A 21,097-nucleotide genomic window follows, 5' to 3' on the forward strand; every position below is an offset into this window, starting at 1 on the left:
AGGGGCTGTATGGCCTACTCCTGCTCTTATTTCATATGCTCTTAAAATGCTTTGGGACGTCCAGTGGTCGTGAAAGGCGCTATATAAATGCAAGTCTTTCCTCCTTTCTCATATTGACCTCTTGTTGACAATGTCTCCAGCCTCTCTACAGACACAAGTTAGGTTAGTCAGACAGAGCTTCAAGCGTGCTGTTCATTTATCAGGTCTGTATGGGTGTTTGTGTTTCTCAGGGAATTGTGGTGTTGGCATTGGGTGGCAATCCTCCAGAAAAACATCACACCCGGATGCCATTTACAGGATAAGCATGCAAGGTATACAAAAGCTGTACTCTTTATGTTGTTCGGTAAATAAATGAGTTGAGAGCTGGAGTGGAGAGCACATCACGGAGTGAGCTGGTAACTGAGTGAGAATAAGGACTTCTAAAACGGGAATTTGGTGAGAGTAGGGATTCAGTGGTGAGTCGGAGATAAGCTGTGGGTGAGTACTACAGAACGTGTGCATTGTTTCATTCAACTGAAATTTAAGCTTAGAACTTAACTGGAATTCATTATGCATATTCACGAGGATGCTCTCTGGTATGAGGAAATATAAGTAGGCAGAAAGACTTGGAAATACTGGGTCTTTTGTGTTAGAACAATGCAGATTAGGGGGGGCGATGTGATAGAAGTGTTGAAAGGATGTAACAGGGTAGATAGAAGATGGCTGTTTCTGGTGGTTGAGGGATCAAGAATAAGCAGGCAGCGATATAAGATTAAATGTAACAACTTTGGAACAGAGAGCAGGAAAAAACTTCTTTACACCAAGAGTTGTGAGGCTGTGGACTTCCAGAGTTAGTGGTTGAGGCAGAAATTATGTCAACATTCAAGATAAGATTGGATAGGTGGATTAAGAAAAAGGGATATGGGAACAGGACAGGTAAGTGTTATTAGGACTGTTTGCTCGCATGGAGTGTAAATGTCGATGTGGGCTGAATGGCCTGTTCCTGTGTTGTAGCTTCTATGTACATCTATGTGGAAAAGCAAACCAGCATTAACATATAAGACAGCTAAGGCACAACACTGAGCACATAGAATGTGCCCCAGCTGGTCTGTTGTTAGATCCTCCGAATTTCACGTGCAGCAAAATTAACTAAATGCTTCCCCTCTTCAATCAGCATGATAAATTGACCCTTCGTGTTAGGGGGATTAAATACGTGGGGTTACGGGGATCGGGTGGGATATGTGTCGGTGCAGGCTCGATGGGCTGAAATGGCCTCTATCTGCACTGTGGGGTTTCTGTGATTTCTGTGATGTCTGCACCAACGTCTGTCAAAGGCTTTAAATTCTGTGCAGAATGCAGTAGTCCATTTGTGATTGCTGATACTTGGTTGTTTTCATAAAATCCTTTTGCCTAAACATGATGCCATACCGTCTAAATTTACTTTGAAACGCACTTGCAAGGAATTGCTGCTCATTGTTCCCACATTATCCAGAACAAAATAGACAAGTGTAGTAAGTGCAAGAAAGTCAGCTCAAGGCCAGTGCATTTCACATTTCACGGTTTAGTGAAGGCCACAATGGTAGCATTTCACGGTTTAGTGAAGTGGCATTACCTTGTGTTATTGTTAAATAGTACAAGAAAATGCTACTTGCATAGAACAAAATTACAACCATTACGTTATCATCTCTATTTAGATTCTAGACCTTCTCCTATCCCACAGCTTCCTCAATCCGGTTACTTGAATTTGGAGGTAGTCAAAATATAATGTTTGCAAAACATATAGATGACAAGTAAAAGAAAAAAAAAGACTTGCATCTCTGTAGCATCTTTCACAACCTCAGTACATCCCAAAGCACTTTACAGCCAATAAAGTACTTTTGAAGTGTAGTCACTGTGGTAATTACAAAACGCAGCAGCCAATTTTGCACACAGCAAGGTCCCACAAACAGCAGTGTGGTGATGGGCAAATAATCTATTTTAGTGATGTTGGTTGAAGATTAAATATTGGCCAGGACATAGGGGAGAACGCCACTGCTCTTCTCCAAATAATGCCTGACGATCTTTTACATGCATCTGAGAGGGCAGACAGGGCCTCAGTTTAATGTCTCATCCGAAAAGACGGCGCCTCCAACAGTGCAGCACTCCCTCAGTACTGCACTGACGTGTCAGCCTAGATTAAGTCTCTTCATTGAGACTTCAACCGACAACCTTCTGACTCAGAGGTGAGAGTGCTACCACTGAGTCACAACTGATGCATGAAACCATGTTGTAGAATTGAAGTGAGAAAGGGAAAGCCATAGCAAGTCAACTGACATTCCACAACCATACTTTTGTTTTCAGAGGATTTAGGGAAGGCATTGGAAGAAGAAGCAGCTCTGTTGAAGGCCACAATGGTAGCAGAGGAAACAAAGAAACTGCAAGTATGAAAACCAGTTTGTTTATTTAAATTTTAGGAAAGTTTTGTTCTTTGGCAACCAATTAACATCTATCTCAATAATACACTGAAACAAAAGGCTTTAGACCACCTCATGAAGTTTGATCAGAACTGGAAAGGTTTCAATTAGGAATTGCTAGCTGAAAAAAGACCTCGGACCATCTAGTTTGCCTCTTACCATCCTGGTTGTCGTGAAGTTGATAATGCAGTTGTTCATTACTCATGGAAACCATTGGTCCAAAGTAATCTGTTCCTCCCAAGAATGCTGCACTTACCATAGAATCATAGAATAATACAACATAGAAGGAGGCCATTCGGGCCATCATGCCTGTGACGGATCTTTGAAAGAGCTTTCTAATTAGTCCCACGTCCCTGCTCTTTTCCCCATAGACCTGCAAATTTTTACTTTCTAAGTATATATTCACTTCCCTTTTGAAAGTTACTATTGAATCTGCTTACACCACCCTTTCAGGCAGAGCATTCCAGATCATAATTCGCTCGATTAAAAAAATGACTCCTCATTTTCCCACTAGCTTTTTTTTGCCAATTATCTTGAATCTGTGCCCTCTGGTTACTGACCCTCCTGCCAGTGGAAACAGTTTCTCCCTATCTGCTCTTATCAAAGCCCCTCATAATTTTGAACATCTCTAATAAATCTCCCCTTTGCTCTAAGGAGAACAATCCTAGCTTCTCTAGTCTCCACAAAACTGAATTCCCTAATTTCTGGTAAATCTCTGCACCCTCACCAAGACCTTGATATGCTTTCTAAAGTGTTGTGTCCAGAATTGGACACCTCACTCTAGCTGAGGTCTAACCAGTGATTTATAAAGATTTACCATCACTTCCATGCTTTTGTACTCTCTTTCTCTATTTATAAAGCCAAGGGTCCCGTATTTTTTAACAGCTTTATCCACTTGTTCCGTACCTTCAACAAGTTGTGTATGTGTACCCCAGGTCTCTCTCTTCCTGCAGCCCCTTTAAAATTGTATCATTGAGTTTATATTGCCTCTCCTCATTTTTCCTTCCAAAATGCATCACCTCACACTTCCGTGCATTAATTTTCATCTGCTATGTCTACCCGTTTCACCAGTCTGTCTATGCCCTCCTGAAGTCTGTTACTATCCGCCTCACTGTTCACTAGATTTCCAAGCTTTGTATCATCTGCAACCTTTGAAATGATGCCGCCCATACACACGTCCAGGTCATATATATCAAAAAGAGCTTAGTACTGATCCCTTGGACAATCATACAACAGTACAGCACAGAAAGAGGCCATTTATCTTCATTTAGAAAGACACGGATTAATCAAGGATAGTCAGCGTGGATTTGTTAAGGGAAGGTCGTGTCTGACAAACTTGATTGAATTTTTTGAGGAGGTAACAAGGAGGGTAGATGAGGGTATTGTGTTTGATGTAGTTTATATGGATCTTAGCAAGGCTTTTGATAAGGTTCCACATGGCAGACTGGTCACGAAGTTAAAAGCCCATGGGATCCAGGGCAAAGTGCCAAGTTGGATTCAAAATTGGCTCGGAGACAGGAAGCAGAGGGAAATGGTTGATGGGTGTTTTTGTGACTGGAAGGCTGTTTCCAGTGGGGTTCTGCAAGGCTCAGTACTAGGTCCCTTGCTTTTTGTGGTATATATCAATGATCTAGACTTGAATATAGAGGGTATGATTAAGAAGTTTGCAGATGATACTAAAATCGGCTGTGTGGTTGATACTGAAGAAGGAAGCTGTAGACTGCAGGAAGATATCAATAAATTGGTCAGGTGGGCAGAACAGTGGCAAATGGAATTCAATCCGGAGAAGTGTGTGGTAATGCATTTGGGGAGGGCTAACAAGGAAAGGGAATACACATTAAATGGTAGGACACTGAGTAGTGTAGAGGAACAAAGGGACCTTGGAGTGCATGTCCACAGATCCCTGAAGGTAGCAGGCCAGGTAGATAAGGTGGTAAGAAGGCATACGGAATGCTTGCCTTTATTAGCCGTGGCATAGAATACAAGAGCAGGGGGGTTATGCTTCAACTGTATAAAACACTAGTTAGGCCTCAGCTAGAGTACTGTGTGCCGTTCTGGTCACCACATTACAGGAAAGATGTGATTGCACTAGAGAGGGTACAGAGGAGATTTACAAGGATGTTGCCGGGAGTAGAGAATCTTAGCTATGAGGAAAGACTGGATAGGCTGGGTCTGTTTTCCTTGGAACAGAGGAGGCTGAGGGGAACCTGATTGAGGTGTATAAAATTATGAGGGGCATAAATAAAGTGGATAGAAAGGACCTATTTCCCTTAGCAGAGGGGTCAAAAACCAGAGGTCACAGATTTAAAGTAATTGGGGGAAGGTTTAGAAGGGATTTGAGGGGAAATTTCTTCACCCAGAGGGTTGTGGGGGTCTGGAACTCACTGCCTGAAAGGGTGGTAGAGGCAGGAACCCTAACCACATTTAAAAAGTACTTGGATGTGCACTTGGGATGCTCTAACCTGCAGGGCTACGGACCAAGAGCTGGGAAGTGGGATTAGGTTGGATAGCTCTTTGTTGGCCAGTGCGGACACGATGGGCCGAAATGGCCTCCTTCCGTGCTGTAACTTTCTATGATTTGGCCCATCGAGTCTATTTCAGCTTTTTAGAGAGCAATCCAGTTAGTCCCACTCCCCCTGCTCTTTCTCCGAAAGGGAATTGGATGAATACTTGAAGGCTGCTATTGAATCTGTATCCACCACCCTATTAGGCAATGCATTCCAAAGCCTAACCACTCGTTGCCTAAAAAGGTTTTCCTCACGTCGCCTCTGGTTCTTTTGCAGTTTGTGTTACCAAATCTGTGCCCTCTGGTTATCGACCCGAAACAGTTTCTCTTTATTTACTCTATCTAAATCCTTCATGATTTAAACACCTCTATCAAATCTCCTCTTGGCCTTCTCTGCTCCAAGGAGAACAACCCCAGCTTCTCCAGTCTATCCATGTAACTGTAATCCCTCATCCCTGGAACCATTCTAGTAAATTTCTTCTGTACCCTCTCCAAAGCCTTCACATCCTTCCTAAAGTGTGGTGCCCAGAATTGGACACAATACTCTAGCTGGGGCCGAATTGGTGTTGTATAAAGGTTCAGCATAACTTCACAGCTTTTGTACTCTATGCCTCTATTTATAAAGTCCAGGATCCCATATGCTTTATTAACTGCTTTGTTAACCTGTCCTTCCACCTTCAAAGATTTGTGTACAAGCACCCCCAGGGCTCTCTGTTCTTGCACCCTCTTTAAAATTGTACCATTCACTACAACAAAAACAACTTATATTTGTATAGCACCTTTAATGAAGTGAAACGTCCCAAGGCGCTTCACAGGAGCGTTAACAAACAAAATTTGACACCGAGCCACAAATTTTCTCTCCTCATTCTTCCTACCTTCCTCACACTTTTCTGCGTTAAATTTCATGTGCCATGTGTTCGACCATTCCACCAGCCTGTCTATGTCCTCTTGAAGTCTATTACAGGAAACTCTTTATTATCCGGCACCAACGGGACTGGCGTGGTGCCAGTTTATCAAAAAGTCCGGATTACAGAGAGATAGTTAAAAGGTACGAGAGCTCCGTACACAGCAACAAATCCAGGCTTCCCTGTTGCTTAGCAACATGTGCATGAACTCCGGCCACAGACCAAGCGTCCCTGTTATAGAGTCATAGAGTCATAGAGTAATACAGCACGGATAGAGGCCCTTCGGCCCATCGTGTCCATGCCGGCCATCAAGCCCTGTCTAATCTAATCCCATATTCCAGCATTTGGCCCGTAGCCTTGTATGCTATGGCATTTCAAATGCTCATCCAAATGCTTCTTAAATGTTGTGAGGGTTTCTGCCTCCACAACCCTTTCAGGCAGTGAGTTCCAGACTCCAACCACCCTCTGGGTGAAAAAGTTCTTTCTCAAATCCCCTCTAAACCTCCCGCCCTTTACCTTGAATCTATGCCCCCTAGTTATTGACCCCTCTACTAAGGGGAAAAGCTCCTCAGCATCCATCCTATCTATGCCCCTCACAATTTTGTACACCTCAATCATGTCCCCCCTCAGCCTCCTCTGCTCCAAGGAAAACAAACCCAATCTGCCCAGTCTCTCTTCATAGCTGAAGCGCTCCAGCCCTGGTAACATCCTGGTGAACCTCCTCTGCACCCTCTCTAACGCGATCACATCTTTCCTGTAGTGTGGCGACCAGAACTGCACACAGTATTCCAGCTGTGGCCTAACCAGTGTTTTATACAGCTCCATCATAACCTCCTTGCTCTTATATTCTATGCCTCGGCTAATGAAGGCAAGTATCCCATATGCCTTTTTTACCACCTTATCCACCTGTTCCGCCGCCTTCAGGGATCTGTGTACCTGCACACCCAGATCCCTCTGACCCTCCGTCTTGCCTAGGGTCTTTCCCTTCATTGTGTATTCCCTTGCCTTGTTAGACCCCCCAAAGTGCATCACCTCGCACTTTTCCGGGTTAAATTCCATTTGCCACTGTTCCGCCCATCTGACCAACCCATCTATATCGTTCTGCAGACTGAGGCTACCCTCCTCGCTATTTACCACCCTACCAATTTTAGTATCATCCGCGAATTTACTGATCATACCCTTTACATTCATATCCAAGTCATTAATGTAGACCACAAACAGCAAGGGACCCAGCACCGATCCCTGTGGTACCCCACTGGCCACAGGTTTCCAGTCACAAAAACAACCTTCGACCATCACCCTCTGCCTTCTGCCACTAAGCCAGTTTTGTATCCAATGTGCCAAGGCACCCTGGATTCCATGGGCTCTTACCTTCTTGACCAGTCTCCTGTGCGGGACTTTATCGAAGGCCTTACTGAAATCCATGTATACCACATCCACTGCGTTACCCTCATCCACACACCTAGTCACCCCCTCAAAAAATTCAATCAAATTAGTCAGACATGATCTTCCCTTGACAAAGCCATGTTGACTATCCCTGATTAATCCTTGCCTCTCCAAGTGGAGACAAATTTTGTCCCTCAGGATTTTTTCCAGTAATTTTCCTACCACTGATGTTAGGCTCACTGGCCTGTAGTTCCCCGGTTTTTCCCTACTACCCTTCTTGAATAATGGTACGACATTAGCGGTTCTCCAGTCCTCTGGCACATCCCCTGTGGCCAGAGAGGTCCTGAATATATGTGTTAGAGCCCCCGCAATCTCCTCCTTTGCCTCACACAGCAGCCTGGGGTACATTTCATCCGGGCCTGGGGATTTATCCATTTTTAGGCCAGCTAAAACCGCCAATACCTCCTCCCTCTCGATGTTAATATGTTCGAGCATATCACAGTCCCCCCGCCCTATTTCTATGTCTACATCGTCCTTCTCCATAGTGAAAACAGATGCAAAAAATTCATTTAGAACCCCTCCTACATCTTCCGGCTCCACACACAGATTGCCACTTTTGTCCCTAATGGGCCCTATTTTTTCCCTAGTTATCCTTTTACCCTTAATATACTTATAAAACATCTTCGGATTTTCCTTTATTTTGCTCGCCAGTGTTATTTCATGGCCCCTCCTTGATCTCCTAATTTCTTTTTTAAGTATCCCCCTGCACTTTTTGTACTCCTCTAGGGCTTCCTCCGTCTTTAGCCTTTTGTATCTACCAAAAGCCCTCCTTTTTTTCCTAATCCATTCCCGTATATCCCCTGACATCCACGGTTCCCTGTGGTTTTTGGAACCACTCTTGACATTTATGGGAACATGTTGCCCTTGTATGATCTCAATCTCCCTTCTGAAAGCCTCCCATTGCTCCGATGCGGATTTTCCTACAAGTAGCTGATCCCAGTCCATTTTGGCCAGATCCTGCCTTATCCTATTAAAATCGGCCTTCCCCCAATTTAGAACCTTTATTTCCGGCCCATCCCTGTCCTTTTCCATGGCCACCTTAAATCTTACCATATTATGGTCACTATCACCAAAGTGCTCACCTACTAGCACTTTTTCCACTTGGCCGGCCACATTCCCTAGAATTAGGTCCAGTACCGCCCCCTCTCTTGTAGGACTTTCTACATGCTGGCTCAAAAAGCTCTCCTGGATGCACTTTAAGAATTCTACACCCTCTGAGCCTTTCACACTTTGACTATCCCAGTTAATATTGGGGAAGTTGAAATCCCCCATTATTATTACCCTATTATTTGCACATTTCTCTGAGATTTGCCTACATATTTGCTTAGCAACAAGTGCACGAACCCCTGTTACACAGCCACAGATCCAGGAACTGCCACTAATATGAAGTAAAACTTACCTGAACCTACTCCTGAATTTTGCCGGTTAACAGAGGTTTCCGGTTACTTTGGTGCCGGTTAAAAGAGAGTTTCCTGTACTATCTTCCTCTCTGTTCATTATACTTCCAAGTTTCGTGTCATCTGCAAATTGTGCCCTATACCCCCAAGTCCAAGTCATTAATGTACATTAAAAACAGCAGTGGTCCTAGTACTGAACCCTGGGGAACACCACTGTATACCTCCCTCTAGTCCAAAAAACAGCTATTCACCACAACTCTGTTTTCTATCCCTTAGCCAATTTTGTATCCATGCTGCTACTGCCTCTTTTATCCCATGGGCTTCAATTTTGCTAACAAGCCTAATATATGGCACTTTATCAGATGCCTTTTTGGAAGTCCAAATACACAACTGCACTGCCCTCAACCACCCTCTCTGTTACCTCATCAAAAAAACTCAATCAAGTTAGTCAACCATGATTTGCCCTTGGATCTGTGCTGGCTCCTTTATTAGTCCATGCTTGTCCAAGTGGATGTTAATTTTCTCCCGGATTATTGTTTCTAAAAGTTTCCCCGCCACTGACATTAAACTGACTGGCCTGTAGTTGCCGGGTTTATCCTTCTCTCCTTTTTTGAACAAGGGTATAACATTTACAATCCTCCAGTCCTCTGGCACCACCCCTGTATCTAAGGAGGTTTGGAAGGTTGTGGCCAGCACCTCCGCAATTTCTACCCTTACCTCCCTCAGCAACCTAGGATGCATCCCATCTGGACCGGGTGACTTATCTACTTTAAGTACTTCACTTTAAGGACACCACTGTATACTTCCCTCCAGTCTGAAAAACAATTGTTAACTGCTATTCTCTGCTTTCTGTCTCTCTGCAAATGTATCCATGCTGCCACTGTCCTTTTAATCCCATGGACTTCAATAGCTTATGTAATGTCTCAAATTACTGATTCAGTATCCCAAAATATTATTGATAGGAACATAATTATGATTCAGTTTTTCAGGATTATAAGTTATTTTTTGGAGACGAAAATAAGTTCATCTCGTGTATAGCTGGGGATGTTTTTTACATGCATCCAGCGATATTCAACAGAAATAGAACCCAAAATGCTGGAAATGCACAGTAGATTGTTCTGAAAAATAGATTCATGTTCAGGTGTAAAGTTCAGTCTGATACAGTCCAGCTGGAGAACCTTCTGATCTCGGACAACCAGAAATAATCAAAGGGTTCGCAAGTAGGCTCTTCTGTCCTGTTAGGACGCTCAAGTAATGTCCGTTACGGGGACTGTCCCTGTGTATGTTGTTTATCCTCCACATGAGCTAGTCCATTACAAACACTGAGCACCATGACTTCATACCAATATGCTCATCGCTTTGGAGTCACCTGACTTCAGAAAACCATGCCAGAGGGTGGGTGTTAGAAATTCGGGTCTTCCGCAGATATTTCTTTGGGTTCATTGGTGTCAGCTGCTCCCTTAAATAGTCAGGCTGTCTGCTTCTTGTGGAAGCTGATTCCCACTGCCCTATATCTACTAGTGGGACCTGGGAGTGTAATAATATCTTCTGGATCAGATCTTTGTGGTTTACGCACTCCGTCAATCCCTCTGAAAGCAAACCAAGTTAACACTAGGTGAGACAACATTCGTTAAGCTGTTTTATTCCACAGTAGTCAAAACATACAGAACATTGCGTTTGGTGAGAGACACTCGGTAGATCATGTTTGCATGCTACAGGAAACCTTCGATTTACCGGCACCTAAATAACCGGCAATCTCGGTTAACCGGCAAAATTCAGGAGTAGGTTTTACTTCATATTGACTTGCGTTCCTCCATCTGTTGCTGTGCAAGGGTGTGGCTGCAGCTGTTGCTAAGCTACAGAGACGCTTGCAACTTGTGGCCATTGTTCTGAAGCTGTTGCTAAGCAACAGAGTTTGTTGCTTTTATACGGAGCTGTCCGCTCTCTGTATCTTTTACTATAAGCATTCGGTTATCCGGAATTTTTGATGAACCGGCACCACGTCGGTCCCGTCCGTGCCGGATAAAAAAAAGTTTCCTGTAGTACAAAAATGAAGAACACATGTACGCTAATCTAATTCAACTTAAAAATACAATCTCTCTGCTGCTTGACCTTTCTGGTGTCGGTGTCTTGATTTTAAAAGGCCTGTCTCTAAAGACTAATAGAGATCAAAGAATTTTCCAACACCAAGGTACTAGATATCTTGCTCAATGTCCAGACATTGTTCAGGAATTGACCCTTCTTTGGTTTTTGAAACGAACCACTTCCCATCTTGTATATTAATTACCATTCATGTGTCTACGGGATTGTAACTCTGCATGGGGCTGTCCTAAAAAGCTAGCACCTTTTCGACAGCTTTTGCTTCGAATTCATTTTAAAATAGCTATGTCCAAGTCTTCCTATGGGGGAAAAGATCAAAGTATCCCCAACTGTGATGGTGGGAGATTTGCATTTCCAGCCTGTGGTATGATTCCCTGGGGTTGACCCACCCCGCATGACCAGCTAGCTGGTTTGATGTTGTGCCTCCTTTGCAATGAAGATGGGGTGCTCTCAGCAATTGACTGATTCTCCTTTTGAAAACAGTTCAATTATTTTATAATATTTTTGCGCCAAAATTAATTATTAAACATGATTTATATGTTTAATAAAAACATTTCTTCAACATTTTTCATAAATTTCTGGTTGAATGTGTGTTCTGGTAAAAGAAACATGATCTGAATTTGCCCTAAATAATTATTTCCCCTCCTTAAGCCGCCTCAAAATCTGTTGCCTCAATCTTGCTTTTGTCCACTAGCCCTTTTCCTTCCCCTGTTTCTCAGTCTCCAGTTATTTTCCATCTTTGTGAAGCACTTTGGGAGGTTTTATTACGGTAAAGGCGTTAAATGTTACTAGGACTCTGCGCTGTGCTCCTTTGCAGTGGAGATGTTAAGGTGCCGCTATTGGAACAACACGATCCCACTTGCCGGGCATAAGGGACATTGACCATAACTGACTTGACCACCACTACGCAGAACCTGGACCAAACGAGCTGCTTCAACGCTCCCACCAACACCCCCCCACCCCCCCAAAACCCACGTTTCTTCCAGTGCAAGCACAGTCATGCTAAGAAACCTAAATGTAACAATGTATTCCTCCCACAAGCCCCGTGCAATCAAAAAGTGTGGTGAGTGACGTAATAAAGACTCACTACGCACTTGGTTGTACATAAAGCAAGGCTTTAATCGACTTGTAACAAAACATGGAGGTCTAGTTAGTAGTCACTAGCTTCCTATTTCCAGATTGTCTCTGGCCAAGTTGGGCCCACGCCCGACTATTTATACTCCTCGGGCGGCGCCATCAGCTGGCCGTTCAGTAGTACTTCCTGAGATACTTCTTGTAGAAGTTGCGATTTATGACAGTGAGCTAATAAAATCTGTATGGGAATGTACATTTTCATAAAATGTGAATTAAATCAAATTACATAAAAATGACAACATGGAATTTGGCTGTACAGCTGAACGAGTCCATGTTGGTGTTTATGCTCCACATGAACAGTCGTCCTAACTCGTGTATCCGCTGAGTTCCTATATCCCTTCATTTACTTTTAACGATCTAACCTATCATACACATCATATAGTGCCTGTGCCTATTCTTAAATATTGATGTGGCCTCATAAAATATATATCTGAATATATACTTAAATATACAGTGGCTATGTGTGAATGTATATTCATATACAGTGGTGGCATTAAATATATGTGTGAATGTACTTCCTTGAAATTCCAATTAAAAAAACTGTCATAGCCTCATCAAGCAAGTTTATTATGTATTGGTTTTGTGTTGTGGTAGTGCTGCTGGTTGTCAATATACGGGCATTGTGCATCTGGTGGAATCACCAAAGTAAACTTGCTTGATACGCTAAGCTGGCAGCTGGGAAGACTCAGATTTTTTTTAAACTTCCCGTCCACTGGCCTTAGCATACCTGGCAAATATACTTTGATGTTCCTGCCTCCAGTCCTGCACCCATCTGAGAACTCTGCATTCCATCAATTCCTTCGCCATCCCATTGGCGGCCGTCTTGTCCCTCCCTAAATTTCTCCACCTCTCTCTCCTTTAAGATGCTCCTTAAAACCTATCTCTTTGACCAAGCTTTTAGTTATCTGCCCTAATATCTCTATGTGGCCCAGTGTCAGTTTTTGTCTGATTACACCCCTGTGAAGCACCTTGGAATGTTTTATGTTAAAGGCGCTATATAAAAGTTGCTGTTGGCTACACAAGGCCCGTGCGTCAAGCATCACTAGCAGTACTAAAGCACAAAGCCAATAACAGCAGCTATAGTCTTTACACTGCTACTGATGTTAAGGGAAACTGATAGGGTAGATAGAGAGAAACTATTTCCACTGGTTGGGGAGTCTAGGACTAGGGGTGCATCGTCTAAAAATTAGAGCCAGGCCTTTCGGGAGTGAAGTTAGGCAACACTTCTACACACAAAGAGGGTGGTAGAAGTTTGGAACACTCTTTCGCAAACAGCAGCTGATGCTAGATCGATTGTTAATTTTAAATCAGAGATTTTTGTTAACCAAAGGTATTAAGGGATATAGGGCAAAGGCGGTTAAATCGAGTTAGGCCGCAGATCAGCCATGATCTCATCGAATGGCGGAACAGGCTCGAGGGGCTCAATGGCCACCTCCTGTTCCTGTGTTCCTAACTGTAGAGGCTGCCTTGTCCGGTTTCCTAAAAGAGTTTGGTAGCATTATCAAGCAACAGAAAACACCAGCAAATCCTGGAAAATTAAAATATAACCATGTGGACCAGGCAGTAGGAGGCACATTGCATCACAAAAAAACCCTCAAGTTTAATCACAAGTTATGCAATGAAGGCTAAGTACATAATTTAGAAACATGCACACACTTTTCACAAGTAAACCTATTTTTTATCAAAATCAAAAGCAAGAATCCCAAAAGCAGGCTAATTAAGTTGACTGCGAAGATCCACTGAAGATTACAACCCAAGTGTCCGAAGAAATTTTAAAGTAAAAATTCATTCCTAGAGGGAAAAACAAATGAAAAAGTATGACAGTTTTAATATTTTTGTCTAACATTACACAAGGTCAACTGGTGGGTATAAATAATTCACAGTAAAAATAGAACAACTTTTGATCTGATTGCATTTATTTTATTTAAGTTGTGTAATGGTGAACAGCAGCAGCAACCTGTTCTATTCCAACAGAATGTGCAAAAGGAGTGGGAGGAAGAGTCCAAGCAGCGCATTGAGAACCAGGAGCAGCGTATGACTGCACAGCATCAAACCGAGCTGGAAGAATGGGGCAGGAAGATGGAGAAGCTGCAGAACGAACTCGAAGCAATCCGTAATGAAGGAGATGAACGCCAAGAGTATGAGAAAAGTAAGTACAGCATAGAAGGAAGCCATTCGGCCCATCGAGTCTGCGCTGGCTCTTTTGAAGTGCAATCCAGTTAGTCCCACTCCCCTGCTCTTTCTCCTTCAAGTATTTATCCAATTCCCCATTGAAGGCTACTATTGAATCTGTATCTACCACTCTTATCAGGCAGTGCATTCCAAATCCTAACCACCCATTGCGTAAAGTTTCTCATGTCGCCTCTGGTTCTTTTGCCAATCGCCCTAAATCTGCTTTCTGGTTATCGACCGTTCAGCCATTGGAAACAGTTTCTCTTTATTTACTCTATCAAAACCGTTCATGATTTTGGACACCTCTATCAAATCTCCTCAGCCTTCTCTGTTCTCAGGAGAACAACCTCAGCTTCTCCAGTCTATCCACGTAACTGAAGTCCTCCATCCCTGGAACCATTCTAGTAAATCTCTCTGTACCCTCTCCAAAGCCTTCAAGTCCTTCCTAAAGTGTGGTGCCCAGAATTGGACACAATACCCCAGCTGGGGCCGAACTAGTGTTTTATAAAGGTTTAGCATAACTTATTGCCATTTTTACTCTATGCCTCTATTTATAAATAGTCCCATATGCTTTATTAACTACTTTGTTAACCTGTCCTGCCACCTTCAAAGATTTGTGCACAAACACCCCCAGGTCTCTCTGTTCTTGCACCCCCTTTAAAATTGTACCATTCACTACAACAACAACTTGTATTTATATAGCACCTTTAATGTAGTAAAACATCCCACGGCGCGTCACAGGAGCGTTAACAAACAAAATTTGACACCGAGCCTCATATTTTCTCTCCTCATTTTTCCTACCAAAATGTATCGCCTCACACTTTTCTGCGTTGAATTTCATCTGCCGTGTGTTCGACCATTCCACCGGCCTGTCTATGCGATGAGGGTTTCTGCCTCTTCCACCCTTTCAACTCCCCTCTAATCCTTCTACCAATTACTTTAAATGTATGCCTCCTGGTTATTGACCTCTCTGCTAAGAGAAATAGGTCCTTGCTGTCCACTCTATCTAGGCCCCTCATAATTTTATACACCTCGATTAAGTCTCACCTCAGCCTCCTCTGTTCCAAAGAAAACAACCCCAGCCTATCCAATCTTGCCTCATAGTTAAGATTCTCTACTCCTGGCAACAATCTTGTAAATCTCCTCTGTACCCTCTCTAGTGCAATCACATCTTTCTTGTAATGTGGTGACCAGAACTGCACGCAGTACTCTAGCTGTGACCTAACTAGTGTTTTATACAGTTCAAGTATAACCTCCCTGCTCTTATATTCTGTGCCACGGCTAATAAAGGAAACTACCCCGAATGCCTTCTAAACCACCTGCCCTGCTACTTCAGGGATCTGTGGACATGCACTCCAAGGTCCCTCTGTTCCTCTACGCTTCTCAGTATCCTACCATTTACAGGATACTCTCGTTTAAACGGCACCTAAATATCTGGAATTCTCTATTAACCGGCAAAATTCATAATCTGAAAACAACACCTCAATAACCGGAAATGTTTCCGAGTCTCCCGCTGTGGCCGAGTTAGTCAGTGGGGTCTGCTTCTTGGCGCTGTCGGAAGTCCGAACACCTCAATAACAGGAGTCTGACTCTCCCGCGCTGCCGGTAGTCTCTTCCGATCTGCCATTTTTCTGTTTACTGTATAAGTTTTTTTTACTGTTAAGTAATTAGAGTTATGGATTACCCTCAACTGACAGTACTGTACTTAATCAAGCATCTTTCACCATCCATTTAACACAATATTCTGCAGGTGAGTACCCAATTACTGTATACTGCACATTTCTTGATTTTTTAAATTTTTGTTTGTTAAAAATAGCCTCGGTAGATAACTCGCTCCGTCATCCGGAATTTTTAATCAACCGGCACCATCCCGGTCCTGTCGGTGCCGGATACCAAAGAGTTTCCTGTATTGTGTATTCCCTTGCCTTGTTAGCCCTCCTTGTCATCTGCAAATTTTGAAATTGTGCCCTGTAACCCCCAAGTCCAAGTCATTAATGTATATCAAAAACAGCAGTGGTTCTAGTACTGAACCCTGGAGAGCTCCACTGTATACCTCCCTCCAATCAGAAAAACAGCCATTCACCCGTTTTGCTAACAAGCGTAATATGTTTTACTCTATCAAGCACCTTTTGAAAGTCCATATACACATCAACTACACTGCCCTCAACCACCCTCTCTGTTACCTCATCAAAAAACTCAATCAAGTTAGTCAAACATGATTTGCCCGTAACAGACCTGTGGAGGCTCTCCTTTATTAATCCATGCTTGTCGAAGCAGCTGTTAATTTTCTCCCAAATTATTGTTTCCAAAAGCTTCCCCACCACCGACATTAAACTGACAGGCCGCCCAGGTTTATCCTTCTCCCCTTTTTTTGAACAAGGGTATAACATTTGCAATTCACCAGGCCTTTGGCACCACTCCTATACCTAAGGAAGTTTGGAAGATTGTGGCCACCACCTCCGCAATTTCTACCCTTGCTTCCCTCAACAACCCAGGATGCATCCCAGCCGAACCAAGTGGCTTATCTACTTTAAGTACCACTAGCCTTCCTAGTACCTCTTTATCGATTTTTATCTTATCCAGAGCGTTGGCAACCTCCTCGTTAACCATAGCTTTGGTAAAGCCCTCTTTCTTGGTAAGCATTGATGCAAAGTACTCATTTAGTACCTCAGCCATGCCTTCTGCCTCCACCAATAGATTTCCATTTTGGTTCCTATTTGGCCTCACCGCTGCTCTGGCAACCCTTTTACTGTTGATATGCCTATTGAAGACCTTTGGATTCCTTTTTATGTTAGATGCTAAACTATTTTCGTACTGTCTCTTTGCCCCTCTTATTTCCTTTTTCACATGTACACTGTACTTTTCATATTCAGCCTGACTCTGCCTTGTATTATCAAGCTGACATCTGTCATACGCCCCCTTTTCTGCGTCATCTTGCTCTCTAACTCCTTTGTCATCCAGGGAGCTCTGGCTTTGGTTGCCCTCCCTTTCCCCCTTGTAGGAATGTGCCTAGATGGTAGTCGAACCATCTCCTATTTAAAGGCTGTCCATTGCATTTCTACCTGCCGGTCTTTGACTCCAATTTACTTGGGGCCAGATCCCTCCTCAAGTCGCTGAAATTAACCCTCCTCCAGTTAAGTATTTTTAAATCTAGATTGCTCCTTGTCCTTCTCCATAACTAATCTAAACCTCTGACTGACATTCTCCACTTGACCCACTTAATTTCCCAGGACTAGATCCAGCAATGCCTCCTGCCGCCTCGTTGGACAGGAAACATACTGATCAAGAAAATTCTCCTGAACACACTTCAGAAATTTCTCCCCTTCTCACAATCCCATTCAATATTGGGGTGGTTAAAATCTCCCATTATCACTACTCTATAGTTTTTGCTCCTCTCTGTAATTTCTTTGCAAATCTGCCCCTCGATCTCCTTCTCACTGTTTGGTGGCCTATAAAATACACCAAGTAGCGTAATAGCTCCTTTATTGTTTCTCAACGCCAACCAAACTTGTGCATCTGTAAAAACGTTAAGAAATTTCCTCTATCACTCTCTGTTCTAGATGAGCGTCAGAACTTGGAGCGCCTCCACCAGTTCAATCTGACAAAACTTCAGGAACAGATTCAATTAGAATATCAACAGAAGCAGGAGGAGCTGATGCGAGAACATGATAAAAAAGAGAAGGACCATCATGCAGAGGTGAGCAGATTTAATTAATAGTGCTTGGTAACATTGTTTTAACTTTAGTGTAGATTTTTTGACACCTCCTGTTCCACATGCCTCTGGACACAATTCCAGATTTCACTAGAAGGCAAGGTGAGATCCTCCCCCGTGACATTACAACAACAACAACTTGCATTTATATAGCACCTTTAGCGTAGTATAACATCTGAAGGCACTTCACAGGAGTGTTATCAAACATAATTTGACACCGAGCCTCATGAGAGATTGGGAAAAGGTGACCAAAAGCTTGGTCAAAGAGGTAGGTTTCAAGGAGCGTCTTAAAGGAGGAGGTTTAGGGAGGGAATTCCAGAACTGGAGAGAATTGAAAACAAGGATGAGAATTTTCAAGTCAAGGTGTTTCCAATCCGGGAGCCAATGTGGGTCAGCGAGCACAGGGGTGATGGGTGAACGGGACTCGGTGTGAGTTAGAATATGGGTAGCAGAGTTTTGGATGAGCTCAAGTTTACGTACGGTGCATAGTGGGAGGCCGGCCAGGAGAGCATTGGAATAGTTAAGTCTAGAGGTAACGGGCATGGATGAGGGTTTCAGCAGCAGATGAGCTGAGGCAGGGGATGGAGATGGGCGGTTATGGAGTTGGAAGTAGGCGGTCTCGGTGGTGGAGAGGATATGGGGTCGGAAGCTCATCTCGGTCAAATAAGATGTCCAAGTTGTGAACGGTCTGGTTCACCCTGAGACAGTGGCCAGGGAGAGGGATGGAGTCAATGGTTAGGGAATGGGGTTTGTGATGGGGACCGAAGACAATGGGTCGCGAGAGGTGGTTGCCAGGTAGAGCTGAGTGCCGTCAGTGTACATGTGGAACCTGACGCTGTGTTTTCGGATGATATCGCCGAGGGAGCATGTAGTTGAGAAATAGGAGGGGTCCAAGGATAGATCCTTGGGGGACACCAGAGATAACGGTGCAGGAGCAGGAAGTGAAGCCGTTGCAGGTGATTCTCTGGCTACGACCGGATATTTGGCCTCAAGTTCTTATGTGCCCCATCAGCTCTAATTTGTACGGCTAGAGTGGGAGAACTCAGGGTCCCTGTGGTATTTGAGAGGTCTGGATCCATCTAAAGGAGTGGTTTTTGCCGATGTCCCCAAAGGCCATATCACTCTCATCATTAAATAAAAACACGGCCACCATCATGTCTGGCTGCGGGTGTTCCCCTATTTCTGGGGCTTTTCCAGCCATTAGTGAAACTTCAGCCTGAAATAAGGTCAGGAATCTCAATTTTGAAACAACTGCGTATTTACCATTGGATGTTACTCTGGTGCAATTGAATCCAACCTGCAGTATATCGAGGCAGATTTCATAGCACCAGTAGTTTTGGGTATTAGAGATGTTTGTTCTTGAAGTGGTCTGTAATGTAAAGAGTAGGAGTCAATCACTGTTCAAACACACTGACACTTTCTTATTTGACAGATGGAGAAATTGCAGGTGAACTATGATGAATTTAAATTGCGTTCTGAGCAAGAGCTTGAACACCTGTGGTCTCAGCTCGAGAATACGAGGACCAGTCGTGAAGAACTCAGTGGTAAATCTTTTATGTATGGTTCTGTTTCAATGAGTGCTGAGAGACAAACATTAAATTTAAAAATGCAATAATATAATTGCATTTGATTGAAACGTGTCCAACGGAAGATAAATGTTTGACAAGACACTGAAAATGCATTTATATCATGTTTTTTCTTTAAAGAAGTTATAGATTTACAAATTGTGAAGTTGCTCATCCCGTGCTATACTGTACAAAAATCCGACTTGGCGGTGATGTCCTGACCCAGAGAGGCTGCATATCATTAAGAGTCCTAAAGAGTTTGAGGGATTTTGTATCTTTTAATTCATTTTGAATGCCTCAAAGTTCAATAGTCATTGCATCCTGCACACACTAGCAAAGTGCACCCACAACCATGTGCTTGTTGTGGGGAGAGGAAGGGGAAGGAGTCACAAAAGAGGATCAAAAAGAAAGCCTTAACTTCAAAGCATTTGGCAAGCTGCAATGTCACCATGTCAGATTGTTGGCTATACAACTTCACTATAACAAGCATAAGAACATAAGAAATAGAAACAGCAGTAGGCCATTCGGCCCCTGGAGCCTGCTCCGCCATTCAATAAGATCATGGCTGATACTCGGGATAGACAGAAAAGATCGCTATTGCAGGGTGTTTTTTATAGTAGGGTTTGGTGATTGTGGGAAAGAGCTGATTTTTAAAAACGTCCAGTTTCATCGACGTTAGAACTGTTTCTTGGACTGTAGTTCTGTATTGGGGCTAAAAGGGTTAAATTATGAGGATAGGTTACATGGACTAGGCTTGTATTTCCTTGAATAAAGAAGATTAAGGGGTGATCTTATTGAAGTGTTTAAGATGATTATAGGATTTGATAGGGGAGAGAGCGAGAAACTATTTCTTATAGGGGAGTCCAGAACAAGGTGGCATAACCTTAAAATTAGAGCTAGGCCGTTCAGGGGTGATGTCAGGAAGCACTTCTTCACACAAAGGGTAGTTGAGGCTAGGTCGAATGAAAATGTCAAAACTGAGATTAATATGTTAGGCAAGGATATTAAGGGTTTTGGAACCAAGGCGGGTAAATGGAGTTGAGATACAAATCAGCCATGATCTAATTGAATGGTTGAATGGCCTAGTCCTGTTCCTATTAAAGATGGCAAAATATCCTCCCACCTCTGGATTAGCCCCACCCTTTACATTGACGACTATCTTAAATTTTTACTCAGCCGCTGCTTAAAGCGATCCAGCCATTTGAAGTTTTCAATGCCTAAAGAACAGGAAAAATTTTCGGTCTTTGATGGTAAAACATCGCCTGACATTGGAATGTTAATCTCTGGCTGTTTTAAACCAGCGATAGACTCCTTCATCAAGATCTTCACGAGCCGCTGTATGGATTCGTTCAATCTTAATTGGCATTTCATCTTTGACAATAGCACTTGATTTTTCCTCTTGACCCATACAGCTGCAACAGTGCTCTTTGCTAAGCCGAGTTCTTTGCAGATTGTAGCTTGCAATTTTCCTGTATGGTCCTAATGATCGATGATTTGCGGGTTAGGTTGATTGGCTATGATAAAATTGACCCTTAGTGTTGGGATTAAATACGTGGGGTTATGGGGATAGGGTGGGATATGTGTAGGGGTTACAGGGATCGGGTGGGATATGTGTCGGTGCAGGCTCGATGGGCCGAAATGGCCTCTATCTGCACTGTGGGGTTTCTGTGGTTTCTGTGATTTGAGGTTTTGTTTTCAGAGACAAAGAATGTCTCTTACTCGCTATCT

General features: G+C 43.3%; 1 protein-coding gene across 7 annotated transcripts in view; it reads left to right on the plus strand.

Annotated features, from left to right (window-relative positions):
- Positions 1–21,097, plus strand: part of pcnt (pericentrin) — a 355,160-nt gene that overhangs the window by 122,628 nt on the left and 211,435 nt on the right. For all 7 annotated transcript variants that reach the window (XM_085985359.1, XM_085985354.1, XM_085985358.1 and 4 more), the window contains 4 exons: positions 2,320–2,399; positions 13,895–14,069; positions 17,653–17,789; positions 19,237–19,348. In XM_085985359.1, coding sequence (XP_085841485.1) covers positions 2,320–2,399; positions 13,895–14,069; positions 17,653–17,789; positions 19,237–19,348 — 504 coding nt within the window. The remainder of the gene's footprint in view (positions 1–2,319; positions 2,400–13,894; positions 14,070–17,652; positions 17,790–19,236; positions 19,349–21,097) is intronic.

This window comes from Somniosus microcephalus, chromosome 4, assembly GCF_052327205.1.
Source record: "Somniosus microcephalus isolate GS21.2 chromosome 4, FLI_Smic_1.0, whole genome shotgun sequence".
Classification (NCBI taxonomy): Eukaryota; Metazoa; Chordata; class Chondrichthyes; order Squaliformes; family Somniosidae; genus Somniosus; species Somniosus microcephalus.